Source organism: Lacerta agilis, chromosome 11 (assembly GCF_009819535.1).
Source record: "Lacerta agilis isolate rLacAgi1 chromosome 11, rLacAgi1.pri, whole genome shotgun sequence".
Taxonomy (NCBI): domain Eukaryota; kingdom Metazoa; phylum Chordata; class Lepidosauria; order Squamata; family Lacertidae; genus Lacerta; species Lacerta agilis.
The window spans coordinates 21,822,539-21,837,704 of NC_046322.1; the positions used below are offsets into that span (position 1 = coordinate 21,822,539).

At 41.8% G+C, this 15,166-nt stretch overlaps 1 protein-coding gene across 3 annotated transcripts in view; it reads right to left on the reverse strand.

Annotated features, from left to right (window-relative positions):
- Window positions 1-551: 551 nt before the first annotated feature.
- The window catches only part of SLC38A9 (solute carrier family 38 member 9), a 38,196-nt gene continuing 23,581 nt past the window's right edge, over window positions 552-15,166 (reverse strand). For 2 of the 3 annotated variants that reach the window (XM_033164176.1, XM_033164178.1), the window contains 5 exons: window positions 14,405-14,511; window positions 8,879-8,992; window positions 6,580-6,728; window positions 4,171-4,260; window positions 552-1,292 (listed from right to left, as the gene is read on the reverse strand). In XM_033164176.1, the coding sequence (XP_033020067.1) occupies window positions 1,127-1,292; window positions 4,171-4,260; window positions 6,580-6,728; window positions 8,879-8,992; window positions 14,405-14,511 (626 nt within the window). In that variant the 3' untranslated portion in view covers window positions 552-1,126. The remainder of the gene's footprint in view (window positions 1,293-4,170; window positions 4,261-6,579; window positions 6,729-8,878; window positions 8,993-14,404; window positions 14,512-15,166) is intronic. The other variant, XM_033164177.1, reaches the window with a different exon arrangement.

Sequence of the window (15,166 nt, forward strand, 5' to 3'; positions counted from 1 at the left end):
GTGATGCAGGGAGGTAGGCTGATGGCATCCACCCTGATCACTGCAGTTTCTTTGGCAGCCTCTGAGTATAGGCAGCATGCAAGCGGTGATGTAGGCTGCATTTAGGCTTCTGGGATGGGTACAGCTGTGTATGCCACTTTCCATTGTTTTCATATAGATTCTTCTTCTGTATTCACTCCCTTCCCTACTGGGCTGAGCAAACTGGGAGTGCAGTGGTCATTCTGCCAGCAGATCTCTTGATTCAGTGTATGGTAACTATAGGATTACACACGTGTTGTTGTTTTTTAAAGTCAAACCAGTACTATGAATTGTGGCTGGAAACGTATGAAGAGCATTGTGACCAATCTTGGTGCATGCATGAATGCCAATCTTACCGCCCCCTCCCAGATTTTGGCTCAAAAAGGTCAACTTTCTTAGTAACGGCCTTCAAGTACTAATCACAAACACAAGGGAGTTTTACAAATAATCCCTTCCACGTTGGAAAGGTAAAACATATTTGAACTTTCCTCGAAACAACAACAAAAAAAGAATTCTTATGCATATCCAGGTACAGTACAGCAACAGTCCATTTTCAAGAACCATGTACATTACATTTTCTAAAAGGCAACAGTTACAGCTTTTAAAAAAGTTATGTTCTTCAATTTGATCTGTGCTACATTTCACTTCCAAAGGATTTCAAACCACTTGTTTCAACATATAATACTGATGTCACCACTGTGTGAAATATGGTATAGAATTTTTAAGATCAGCAGAGTCCCTTAATTCTATTATGCTGCAAGAAAAGTCAACCAACCGTTTCTATATATAAAGTTTATCATGTGCCTTTTTTCCCTTTGGAAAAAAAAATATGCATTTACCTAAGAACTTAAGCTTAATTACTGCCAATTGCACTTCTACTTGATGTTTCATCAGAAAATTCACTGGGGCTGTTCAGTTTGCCATGCTGTACTATGTGTTCCAATGCATACCATCCATTTCTTGAAGAGACGTTTTGTTTCAAAGTACAGCTTTTCTTTGGAAGAATTTGGCCCCCACAGATAAGCAGTCCACAGCTTTTACAATGCTGTTGCTCAAGGTAACCTATTGAATCTTCTCTTGGAAAAGAAACTGACCTCAAGATATATGTTCACATTAGGAACTGTGCGATTAAGTTAGCCACTCCCAGAAGGATTATCGTACTATGGACAACTATAGCCAACCACGTCAGCCGATTTTCCCGATGCAAAGAGATCATGTAGATGAGTGATGGATACACAAATACAAAAGCCAGGCCGCAAGCTGCTCCAGAATACCTGAGGGGGGTGGGGGAAACCAAAGGTTTGATCTTAACCTTTTTAACAGTGCAACCCTATAGATGTCTGTTCAGAAGTAAATCCCCCTCAGTTTACGGGGGTTAATTCCCACGTAAGTGGGCATAGGATTTCTGCCTTAGAAATTTTATTGTAGGAAAAAAAAACCCAGCCCTCAGTCCACAATGAGAGGAACAGCAGTTGAAGTATGGCTAAATATTAAATGGCTGCTATGGGCAGAACAATATAGCAAAATCCTTTGTGTTTCCTCCTACCAGCCACCCCTTTCCCCCCCTTGCAGCAGGGGTGAGGAACATTTTTCAGACAGAGAGCCACATTCACTCCTGTGAAATCATCCGAGGGCCAGATGCCAGTGATGGGCCAAGCCAGAGCCAAAAATGGGTGGGACAATAAATGTAAAATCGTACCTTTGTACAGTAGGCTAGTTTCGACACAGTCCATTCCAACTAGGAAGAGGCATTACCGGTATCAGAGTTAAGGGACACATTCCAGCCAGGCAAAAACACTCAGGGAGGGAGTGCTGGGCAGAGTCAGTGGGGGTGGTGGTCTGGGGAGAGCCGAGGGCAGGCAGAGAGGCCTAGAGGGTTGCATTTGGCTCCTAGGCCTGCAGTTCCCCACCCCTGCCTTATGCAATTGGAAGAATGTGAAAAGGGCTGCTGGTTTTGAGATGTTAACTCTACTTGTGCGAACTCCATTTTATTCAACAGTGATTCTGTAAGGGCTTGGCCAAGATCCAAGGAAATAAGCTACGAAGAACAGGAAGCCCGCAATATGTACGCATGTAACTTGTGTGCATTCAGTTTAGGCACCGTCCCCGGAACACAACCGCCACATATGTTGCAGGCTTACTGTACTAGTTTGTAGGAGACTCTCCTCACCTACTCACCTTTTGATGCTACTGTGCCAATGGGCCGCCCCAGTTACATGCAGATTACCATTTCATCACACATCCTACCATATATTTTACTATACAGCTGAAGCAGTTGTGTAGCAAAAGCCACCTGGCCATGTGGGAGGATGATGGAGCTGACCAAACTATACTAGGGCAAAAGAGTTGCCCTGCTCCAGCTAGTATGGTTGTGTTTACGGGCTTCACGGTAAATCTCTTCCATGTGATGGCTGCAATGTGATGCTTAGTCTACGCATGCAGCAGAATTAGGGAGAAATGAGAAAGTGGGAGTTCTGAGGTGACAGATGTTGTGATATCAGTACATGACGAGCTGCGAACGCTGCAGCAAGGTCACAAGACAAGAGTCATGTTTCCACTCTGTGTGAAACACACCAGCGATACCAGCTCCCACACATGTGATGTCATTGTAATTTACTATTGTATTTCCTTTCTTTCTGTTTTTGCATCAGGAGATGCAGAAGCATTTACAGACAGCTCTGAAATAATGAACTGCTACGCAGAGGCATACTCTGCTCTTTATCTACAATAAAGTAGATCTTAGCCAAATGGCTTGTGTATGTTGTTTTCAAGCTGGGAACAACTGCATATTACATTGTGCCCCTGGACTCTAGGAGCCAGAGGGCACGGAAGCTTCGTCCGTCTTGGGGTCAGTCTCTCAACTTGCCCCCGCGGGAAGTTTTCATAACATGGCCTGTACCATGGGTAGGCAAACTAAGGCCTGGGGGCCAGATCTGGCCCAATCACCTTCTAAATCCGGCCTGTGGACGGTCTGGGAATTAGCATGTTTTTACACAAGTAGAATGTGTCCTTTTATTTAAAATGCATCTCTGGGTTATTTGTTGGGCCTGCCTGGTGTTTTTACATGTGTAGAATGTGTCCTTTTATTTAAAATGCATCTCTGGGTTATTTGTTGGGCCTGCCTGGTGTTTTTACATGTGTAGAATGTGTCCTTTTATTTAAAATGCATCTCTGGGTTATTTGTTGGGCCTGCCTGGTGTTTTTACATGTGTAGAATGTGTCCTTTTATTTAAAATGCATCTCTGGGTTATTTGTTGGGCCTGCCTAGTGTTTTTACATGTGTAGAATGTGTCCTTTTATTTAAAATGTATCTCTGGGTTATTTGTGGGGCATAGGAATTTCTTCATCCCCCCCCCCAAAAAATATAATCTGGCCCCTCACAAGGTCAGAGGGACAGTGGACCAGCCCCCTGCTGAAAAAGTTTGCTCACCCCTGTATGTCCGGCAGCCGAATCAGGCTTTTAAAAATTACTGCATGTGGAAAGCTCCTTGCAAGTAGAAAATTAGCACAAGAGGGAGATGGCAAGGTTCATCCCTCCCTGCCTCTCTAATGCACTATTTATTTCATGATAAAAGGGAAAGGTGAAGGACCCCTGACAGTTAAGTCCAGTCCGCAGTCAGTTTTTCCGGGTCATGTGTCCAGCATGACTAAGCTGCTTCTGGTGAAACCAGAGTAGCACACGGAAATGCTGTTTACCATCCCGCCAAAGCGGTACCTATTTATCTACTTGCACTTTGACATGCTTTCGAACTGCTAGGTTGGCAGGAGCTGGGACTGAACAACGGGAGCTCACCCCATCGCGGGGATTCAAACCACCCGACCTTCTGATCGGCAAGCCCAAGGCTCAGTGGTTTACACCACAGCGCACCTGCAACCCAATTTCATGATAGGGAGCATTAAAAATGGCACCCCATCCCCCAATGGACTGAAATTGTACATTTACACTAGTACTTAAAAAATTCTGCCTCCTCCTTCTACTGCATTTGTCAACAGGACATGATGATTCTTTATTTTCTTAGGCTGCCATGAACAAATGCTGGCTTTGCCTGCTGCTATTACAAACTTACAATCTGCACTTTGAACAACAGTCTGTATCTGCCTTCAGGAAGCCATTTGTATGGCATAATGACCAAATGCAAAATACAGAAGTACCTTATGATTCCTCCTATGTTTGGGTAAAACATAGCCATCGCGACTCCAACTCCTACCATGGCTATATTCAAAACCAGCACGTGTAGGAAACTGCAAGAGAAGAGGAAAATCAAGTCATCTACATTGTGTGTTGCTCAAGAACAACATTCTTTACTCGCTTCAGTAAGCTTGTGAAAGTCTTTCCATATCTATGACTCATATGCTAAAGGCAATTAATTTTACCCACAGCAAGCCTGACATCTACTGAATCTACCGAGTGCCAGATCCTAAAAAGTTCTCTTGAATGCTTGGACTTCCCAGCTCATTCTCAAATAGGGTATGTATGATTTGGCAATTCTTCTGAAAACAATGTAGCTTGTGGAGTATGCAGAGCTCCAAGGGTTCGGTGGTGGGTTTTTTGTTTTGTTTTTTTTGAACACAAGTTTTTTTATATATAAAAAAGCAAAACATGAAAACAATCCCCGCAACTACTCCAAACCCAAAGACGCTATAACAGAACTCCCACATGAAAAGCAGTGCTTTCGATCCAGGAAATGATTTGAGCTGAGCAAGCAGACTAATGAGTACCAGAGGAAGAATCTTCAGAAGAGTGGAAAGCATTACACAAAATGCATCTACATAAGCAAATCTTGAGCATTTTTTTCTTAGATTAAATAAATGTTTGACTTTTCAAGGTTCATGACTAGGAACAATTTTCATTAAACTGGATCTCCTACAGTACAAATGGGAAGGTTTATTGTACTCCTCTGAATTTTCTAACTGGGAAGGTTTTGTTTTTTTCCTAACTAGAAAGAATTTTCACATTCTCAACAAGACCAATCTCTTAGTGCAAGCAAAGCAATGAACTTGTTTGAAATACTGATTCAGAAACTTCTAGGAAACCTAGAATGACATGTGCTTAAAAACAGTATGTTTTGATATTTAAATAAAATATAAAAACCTTTATACATAAAATCTACTAGGTTGCTTCGTAAATCTCTGCAAATTCAGAACATGAGAAACACATCCTTTAAAAACCTTTCCTCCCAAGGTGTTAATTTCGCTTTTTTGGAATACTGCAATATATTGACTTAGAAAGAATCAGACTCCCTCCCGTTCCCAACCTAAAATGCAAAGGTAGTATGTGGTTCTTGGGAGGAGGTGTGGGGTGTGCGCAGAGGGGGAGGAGGACATCCTATTGCACTAGCCCTAATCCTTGCAGTAGCGCAACTATTTAGATAAATACTGCCCCTACACTCCAACCATAGCACCACATCATAGACTGTGCCTGCCTTGAGCAACAGATATTGGGAGCCATGTAAGGGTAGCTAATTGTGAGTTACTCATTACACTACAGTAGGGAACTGGGGCACCTTTAGGATGCCTGGTTATAAGTGTACACTAGGCAGATCTTAGCATTTAGGTTAGGATGTAGAGGAGGAAAAGCTGAGCCCAAGCCATTAAAGGCTCCATACCCATTAGTCTAAGTTGAGTCTGAAGACCATTACGATGCCTGTATAGATGCCAAAACATGGGTGTAATATACTCCAGTTATCCCATCCCCATCAGGAAGTACATGCTTATATTTGGCATCCGATAAAGCTGAAACTTTTGGACAGTTGACAGACCCCACTTAGGAATCAGACGAGGAACAATGTGTTTCTAAACAAAACTAAGTTGTCAGTAATGTGTTACTGAGCAGTGGATAAACTGCTTAATTCTTCCTTAGATATAACTATAAGATGGGTTCTGAACTTATTGCCAAATAGGGGTAGTTAAAGACTGCATTTTCACTCCAAAATTGTAGCTATCTGGTTTTTATACATCTTTTCTAGAGTTCTGTTGCCAGGAGCTATAAAACAGCAGTTTCCACATCTGCAAGTTCTAGGACTTAAAAGAAAACGTTGGTTCTGAATTGCAATGACTATGAAAATCAGGGCAGACTGTCCTGCAGGAAGTATGCTGGAGTTCAAAGATGAAGATAGGAAAATGTACTACAGAGTCCATTGCACGACATAACACTGAAGGCAAGCAAATGAAGTTTGAAGATGGGTGCATCGTTTTAAAGCAGACTTGACCGACAGGGTACAGTAGAACCAAGAACTGAACAGCTTCAGTCTCTGAAAGAGGGAACTGCATCTTATTGTACCAGGAAGGTTTACATGCTAGTCATTTGACACTCTTAAGGTGTCTGAAAGGTGGGCTCAAAAGCAGCCACTGATAATGTTAAATAGGTACTGGATTACTTGGAATTCCTGCATAACATGATGCAGCTCCTGGGCTGCATAAGGATTTCAAGTAGGAAGCTACTATTACTTGATGCCAAATGATTGCCTGGACGGATGCAAGTGAGAAGCAGTGATATGTCCAGGAACGGCAATGATCATGGTCAGGCAGAAGGCAGATGCATGGAAAGAGAGCTGTCTTTACCTCGGGTAAACATTTCCAAAGAGGTGTCCAAATAGCTGAACTCGTGCCAAGTACCCAAGCAGTGGATACACAGTCACCATCTGGAACAGCAGGAATATTCTTGCCAGAAATGACATGATGTCATTACTGGGAAAGTTGTCTAAAAAATTCTGACAGAAGAAATGGCTAATGAGATAGCAACAATGACAGTTATAGTGTGTACCTTCTTTTGCTTCCACAATTATGCAAATGCCGATTTTCTTAATCAACAGCAGTCATTATCATGTATACAATTTGTACAGGCTATGCTACAATGGCCTCATCCATATATGTTATGTTTTCTGTACTGGAGATGCTTATGCCCCAGCTAAAACCCTCTCTCTCTAACAGAACTCTCACACACCCCAAACATAACCCAATTAGCCACAGTAGTTTGGTTCCCTGAATTTAAAAAGTGAATATAGAGCCCATATATAAGAAGGTCATAATATCCAATTACTACCTGGGGCAAATTCTTATATTCCGAGACCCATAGATGTCCTAGTGGTGTATCATACACTATGCTAGCAGTACATATGTAGTTGTTTGTTTGTTTTTTAAGTAAAGGACCCCTAGACAGTTACGTCCAGTCAAAGGCAATTATGGGATGTGGCACTCATCTTGCTTTTCAGGCCAAAGGAGCCAGCATCTGTCCAAAGACAGTTTTCCGGGTCATGTGGCCGGCATGACTAAACTGCTAAAGAGGCATATGTAGAGCACTTATATATGTAGTGGTGTTGCCATTTTAGCTCCCGATACACAAATCAGGATCCCAATGAGAAACAGCATATATACATTGACACAACCATTCCAATGTTTCTTCTTGCATCTTCTCTATACATGCATCACAGCTGCATATGAATAAAAACAAAGTGAAAATTGTCGCTTGATTTTTTTTTCTAGGTGGCAGGGGGATTCAAATAAACAGCTATTTTGGGGACCATTTGTTTGGCACCACGAGTGTTAGTGAGAATAAGCTGTTCTAACTCAAAACTAGAGGCAAGATCCTTATCTATTGCCAGCTTTGAAATTCCTTGTAAATGTGGTACAAGCCAGAAAGTTATGATCTTATGATCTTGCTTACACAACAGCAGCCATGCCAGAGCAAACCAACCATTCTTGACCACCTCAGATATTTGTTTGAAGCCATACCTATGGATAAGGCTAGACCAGCCTTCCGCAACCCTAGATCAGTTTGCTGTCCAAACATTTTGGACTACAACTACCATCATCCTTGGCCACTGGCCATGCTGGTTGGGGCTGATGGGAGCTGGAGTCCAACAATGTCTGGCTAGATTATGCTAACTCCATGCAAGTGAATTTTGGTCCCTTTATTTTCTGCAGGCAGAAGACTTCAGGTCTTACACTTGATTTAGAGGAAGGAGGGAGGATTTTCTTGGCTGCAGCAAATCACATAATGACTAACAATAGTCCTCCTATTTTGAACTTCCCCTTAATATTCCCTCTGTTGACTTTTTTCAGTTTCAGAGACGGTATAGTTTTGGATTCCTGCATTGCAGGCGGTTGGACTAGACGACCCTTGTGGTACCTACCAATTCTATGATTATTTGATTTGTTCCTGGATATGCAGCTGCAGGTGCCCATATAAAACTCGACCTACTGCTAGGAACTGTTGTCTCACTTTAGACAGTGAGCCAGTTTGGACAATCGTATCTCACCTGAACAGGCAGAGATATGTAATGAATATTTTGCCCATGCTTGCCTCCCCTTCCCATGAGCCACAATTAAACCAAAGGTCTTAATGTGCCATGCTGTCCCATTTCATCTGCACTAGGAACTTAAACTTCAAACTGTGGTTTAAGTTCCTGGCTTGCCTAGAACGTGGGCTATAATCTGGATTTTTGGCGGGTTGTTTAAAAACCAAAGAAAAAAATAACTAAAAAAAGAAAAAAAGATTGTGGCTTCTCTGAAGCTGGTAACTAACCGCACGCCAGGAAAAGGCTTGTTCATATATCAGCTTCTTAAGCCAAGATATAATCACCAGAATCAGTTCACAGTTTAGGAAACTAAGCCAGTGTTGTTTCTGCACTAACGTGTTTTCCCACCAAATCAGTGCAGCCTTAGCGAGACAAACCCAATGTTGCTTTATGTGTGCCCTTGTCCACAATTCTGGCTTAGTGCCATCAAATGTGTGCAGGGTTTATGCTAAGGAGATCAGAATCAATTGAAAAGAGAGGGAACTAAAAAGAACAAGGAAAGCAGCAATATGCATTCTATGCACCGTACAACATTGTCAGTATACAAGAAACTTCCTCCTTACCTGTTCTATGCATTCTTTAGACAATGGTGGAGATGGAAAAGCAGCAAAGATTAATATCCCAACATAGAGATAAGTTAAACCCACCAGAAAATAGGCAATGGAAAGATCTCTGACCTGTAGTTTAAAAAAAAAGCAGGGGGGGGAATCAGCTAAGACAAAACTGCATAATTTGGAAGAACCTTGGTCATATGAAGCTCCTTTCTCAAATTAAATATCCCCCACACCAAAGTTAATGAAAGCATATGATTTGAATATCCCCATTTCCATTCGGGTAAATGAGACCAGAACTTATTGTTTTCAATCTTAATTTTAAGCATTATGAGGATACAATACAATGTCGGTTCTTTGAGAAAAGAACATTTTCCAGTAATATGTAGAACAGGAACACAGCTCCACAAGAAATGGTAAATGTTAACAGAATAATTAAATCATGATGGGAGGAGTTGTACTGAAAGTAAAAAAAAAAAAAAAAGTCTGTACTTTTATATTAAACCTACTGGAAGCTGCTTCTAATACTAAAACGCACACAGAGATAGCTCCCCAGTTGTACAAGAAGTACAAGAGAGTTGCTGTGCAGGAAACAAAACAAAGTAAGTTAAAAGCACCCACCACACAGATCTTGCCACAAAAACCTCTTTGGATGGAGTCAAATAGTGTGTTTTAATCATTTTATTAAAAAAAAAACTACCCTCATAGCAGCAAATGTGCTTATTTTACATTTGCTAGAGATGGATACATACAGAGGCCACAATCCCATGCATGTTTAATTGGAAGTCCAGTCCAACTGCATTCCATGCTTCATTTACTGTGGATTTTGTTACTGTAGCAATGAGCAGGGTAGTAGCAAGAGAAAACGCAGATCAATAATGGGGAAGAGGAGTATACAGTCAGGAAAAACTGACTAGTGGCTGTGAGCAAGGGACAAACATATACAGCCACAGATGGCATACATCCCCAAAACCCCAAACAGAAATGCCTTTTTAGACATCACCTAAGTGTTTTTAAATATACCTCTGCAATGATGAGGGCTAGAAACTAAACAAAAGATCAAACAAGATAGCAGGGTCTGTTAGTGTCTGGTAAAAGCTGTCAAATTCTGTCGAAGTTCACCATCAGACACATTTTCAGTTAGCAGCCCTGTCTATGCAAGCATGTTTATGGATGTAAGTGAAGCAGGCTTAGACCAAGTCCATTTAGCCTGATATTGTCCATTCAGTAATTGATCCTGGGTCATTCTGAGTCCTGATACCTGAGTTCCTTTAACTAGAGGCACCAGGGATTCAGCCCTCAGAGCTTAAGCTATGGGCCTGCACTCTTGACAAGACAATCACAGTACATTTCCTGCCTAGCGAATATATTTTCAGAGGTATGATTGCCTACCGCCAGCTCTACTAAATATTATTCCTACTATTCATTGGGTTTCTTACCCACCCTTCACCATATAGTCCTAGGGCTGGTCAAAACAATACAAAAATACAATATTAAAATTAGCTTTTAAAAAATTGCCATCAGAAGAATAGGATGGGTCATAAACATTTGTTTTACCAGAATTTACAAAACATTTAAAATACCCATTAAAATCGTTAATAAAGGTCAAGGCTAAAATAAGTTGTTGGGTTTTTAAAATATATATATATATATATGAATAAAATCAACAGTAAGAAAATATATACATTATAAACTAAAATGGATATATATATATATATATATATATATATATATATATATATATATAAAATCTGCACATGTCTAATCCCAGAGCATTCTTCTCCTCTCTTGACATTAAGAAAATAACAAGACCAATGACCTATTTAATCCAGCATCCTGTTCTTACAGTGACTTCCTGGCTGCCTATGGGGAACCCTCAAAAGCAAGATCTGAGTGCAAGAACACTCTTCTCTCCTGTGGTTTCCAGGAACTGGTATTCAGAATCATTACTGCCTCTGACCAAGCATCACCACTGGGGCTAGCAGCTATTGATAAGCCCTTATCCTCCATGAATTTGTCCAATCCTCTCTTGAAGCCACCCAAGCATTGCGTTTCCAGCTGAGCAGTGGGAGAAACTAAAAGGAAAGGCAGGTGGGGAGAGTGGGGCAGGGTGGAGAAAGCAAGAGTGCCTGAGCCTCGTTGCCTGGAGGCCGTTGTTCTTTACCACAGACAACTGTTTAAAATTACAAGGCTGATGGAGAATACAGGAGTCAACCTGCCGAGAGACCAGACCTTGACTGTTGTTATTACAATGTATTGTGTCACCGTCTAGAACACCAGACACAGATCAGCAGCCCACCATGCAAAGAACCGTACAAACACATCATAAAATGCTGGCTTTGGCCCAAGACATTGTGTAAGCATTCCTTGGGAGACGGAATCAAGGGAAGAAAGGGAAGGGGGAAGAGAATACAAATGTGAAGAATACATAGGCAGCCTTAAAACACAGGGTTCCCACTTAATCCCTGCAGTGGTTATGGAACACATTCTCCTAATGCCTTATCCACCAACAGGGCTCTTGGGCCTGGCAGGAAGAGGGAGCGTGAAGGTATCGTCTTGATATAAGATGGGAATATATCAAGGAAGGAGGAGGAGGAGAAATAAGTAGCTGGTAAAGGTCTGTGAATCACTGTTTGTAATCCCCATGAAAAGTGCAACTGAGGGAAATTGGCATGAGCCACACAGGTTTTCCTCAGAGGTGGACGCAGTCAGAAACTCTGACTTCACAGACTAGATGTTAACCAACGAATTCCAGGATTTGGCCAAAATCACTAAAGAGTATGAAAGAATGTAAGGAACAGACAGAGGAAATAGGCTTGGGCCTGCCTGCTTGTTTATTACATTTATGAGCTCCATGGAGGGAAGGCAGGAGAAGCCAGAATATATGGCATGCTCCTATCCAATTTAATCTTCAAAACAACCCTTTGAAGAGGATTGCACCAAGTCACCCAGAACGCTTCATCAAGGTCACCCAGTAATCTTAGAACCTGGGTCTCACTAGTCCTATTCCAAAACTCTGACCATTGTCCCACACTAGCTTAATTGGAACCGTGTCACAGATTAAGAACTGTGTCATTTGATTGTTAGTATTAGTTTACGAAAGTGTTAGAAGAGCCAGTGTGGTCAAAGGATGGAAAAGTTGGAACTGGCGGCATATAAATCTCATTTGGTGCCTTTTAATTCTAGTATGAAGCAAAGGAAAACAAAAAACAAAAACCCAAGCTCTTGCATTCCCTATTTATCCATTTCAACCCATTAGTGGGTTTATATGCTTCTATCAAATCCCTTCTTAGTCATTCATTTTCTAAGTTCAAGAACCCCAGTGGGTTTTTTTGCTTCTCCACGTATGGAAGGCATTCTATACTCCTGCTTATTTTTGTTGCTCAGTTCAATCATTTTTCCAGTTCCAGTCCTCAAGAGGCATTATGATGTCATAGAAACTGGCACAGAGCAAAATCATTGTTATAAAATCCTCTTGTATGAACTTTAGAGCACAACTTTAGAGCACAACTATGTGACTTTCACAATAGAACTTATCAAACTTGCAGCATGTTAACGGGATACTCTTGCAGTTGTTATATTGATTAATCTTTCCCCACTCACCCCACACAGAGAAGGATGATGAAAGAAAGGCTATCTTATGGCTCAGTTTGCTAAATAAACCCTCAATATGAGACCTTGGATAACATGGTAGAGATTTTATCTGTGTCAAAGACATGGTTTAAACAGGTTACCCGGGGCATGGGGCGGACAGACCTGAAGCATCTAAACAGCCTAGTTCTCGCAAACAATAGATTAAGTGATCCGACTTTACCACTTAAAGACTTCAGGTGGGGACTCATGCAATTGACTACTCCTTTATACAACTAAAAAATATATAATTCTTACACAAAGATGTGCAGGAGAAGAAACCTAGCCCTTTCCCCAACATGCTAATTTTTGTGGGGAACTGAATCGGGCATTACCAAAAACGAATGGAACCAGAGTCATAATTAACTTATCAGAACAGGTGCTGGCTCAGAATATAAATGATAAAAACCAAACATACTTCATCACTGGCAAAAAAAAGAACCCTGCCTGATCAGTAAACGCTCCCCAATTATCTCAGCTACTATCTTTTGCTGCCTTCATAACAACCTTTAGCTAGTATTATTGTTGCTGATGATGGTGGGAAGGGTGGTTTCAAACTAGTGGATCACATTAGGTTACACACAGCAACTTCAAGTGCTGTAATCACTAAGCAGTAATATTATCCCCAGATTACAGATCGGGGGGTGGCTTGAGGCAGATTGAGACGCGCAGGCTTGTATAAAGTCATAGGATGACCTTATGGTTGAGCTGAGATCTGAGCCAGAGATTTCAGCTCAAAGATCATGTAGCTCACAATGAAGAAGAGAAGAAGAAGAAGAAGAGTTTGGATTTGATATCCCGCTTTTCACTACCCGAAGGAGTCTCAAAGCGGCTAACATTCTCCTTTCCCTTCCTCCCCCACAACAAACACTCTGTGAGGTGAGTGGGGCTGAGAGACTTCAAAGAAGTGTGACTAGCCCAAGGTCACCCAGCAGCTGCATGTGGAGGAGTGCAGACACGAACCCGGTTCCCCAGATTATGAGTCTACCGCTCTTAACCACTACACCACACTGGCTCTCAATGGAGACCAGATCTGCCACTGCAGACAACCTGGACCTTCTGAGATATTTTTGTGCATCTTACTGGAGCCTCCAATTCAATCCTCTCCTCAATGGTCTAAAACTCATGGTTGAAGAAACAAGCTTAGACTCGTAATAACAAATACACTTGAAGTATGGAAAAGGCCAGTGCAGTAAAGCCCCATTTCCTAATGCTTTTTCAGCTCTTTGGCTGTTTATATCAGCTTATCTTTAGAAGTGACACTAACTTTCCCAGACTTGAGCATAATAATTTCAGAATGAGAAGACTGCACACAAATTAGTGGAGATTAGTTATCTAGCATGCCCAGGAAAAGGATATGCAGGATGTCTTTGTTTCATGCAAATGAACAAATGAAGAGCAGCCCTCGGAGCAAAATAAATTTGCCAACCCGGTTAAATCCTGGGAATGGTTTGCAACCCATTTTAGCTCATGCATTTTAGTTTGGGGGCTGCCATTTTGTCCATTCGAGAGGACATGCAAAGAAAACATGTTCCATCTACGTTTAAGTCTTTTGAGGCATTCAGTTCACCTAAATAATATGCATGCTGCCACTTCCTGTCTCACGGCTCTAACTTCGGGATTCAGATGTGGATCTGATTCCGTACAGCGGATCTGACCCTAACAGTAGCCAATTGCTGTATGCACAGGTTGTTCCTGCATGTAGCTCCCCACCAATTCACCCAGCCAACAGTTAAGATACGCGCAAGCGATGCAGCATAAAGGAGCATGGAGCAGGGCAGACTCTTGGGGAAAGGACCAAGAATGCGAGTTCTTTTATATCTGTGAACATCCCATCAAGTATGCAAAAGCAGCTCAGACAAGAGTGGCTCATTATATGTAGATACAAATCCCTCGTGCTGTACTTACATTGCTTTCCTGGTTCTTGTTGTTCTTAAGCAGTGTAATTACACAATTATGAATAAAGAAGGCCAGAGTCAGCACCCCTGTAAGCTGAGGAAACAGAGTCCTGAACTCTGGAGAAACAAAAATAAATTATAATTAACAAAATGGCTGCCATCACCACTGTAATAGGTACCACTGCTCTCCCACTTTACTGATTCCTGCGCCTGGTTCTGGCCAATTTTAAGGCTCCAGCTGCACCATATAGGAGAAACCTCAATCACTTTCTTAACTCAATAGGGGGGAAAGGGGAATCATGGGTTAAAAGGAGGAGGAAAGGTAATAGCCAAGCACATATCAAACACACAGCTTTACAAATTGCTTTGTTAACAAATTTGAGCAAAACCACCCATTTGCTGACTGTTGATGCAGCTCACTGGTAGGAATGAGTACAGTGTAACCTCAGAAGCCAGACGCCTGTTAACTTGAACGTTTTGGCTCCTGAACGATTGAAAACCGAAAGTGATTGTTCTGGTTTTCGAATGATTTTCAGAAGCCAAATATCCGGCACAGCTTCCGATTGGCTGCAGGACACTCCTGCAGCCAATCAGAAGCCGCACCTTGGAAGTCGAACGGACTTCCAGAATGGATTTCGTTCAACTTCCAAGGTACGCCTGTACTTTAATTATTTTAGGGGTAGGGAAGGAAGCATGCAGCCTTAAGGCTCAAAACAAACCCTGTTTTGTTGTCGCATCTGAGCAAGGCCTGAATCTGCTCTGACTGTTGAGA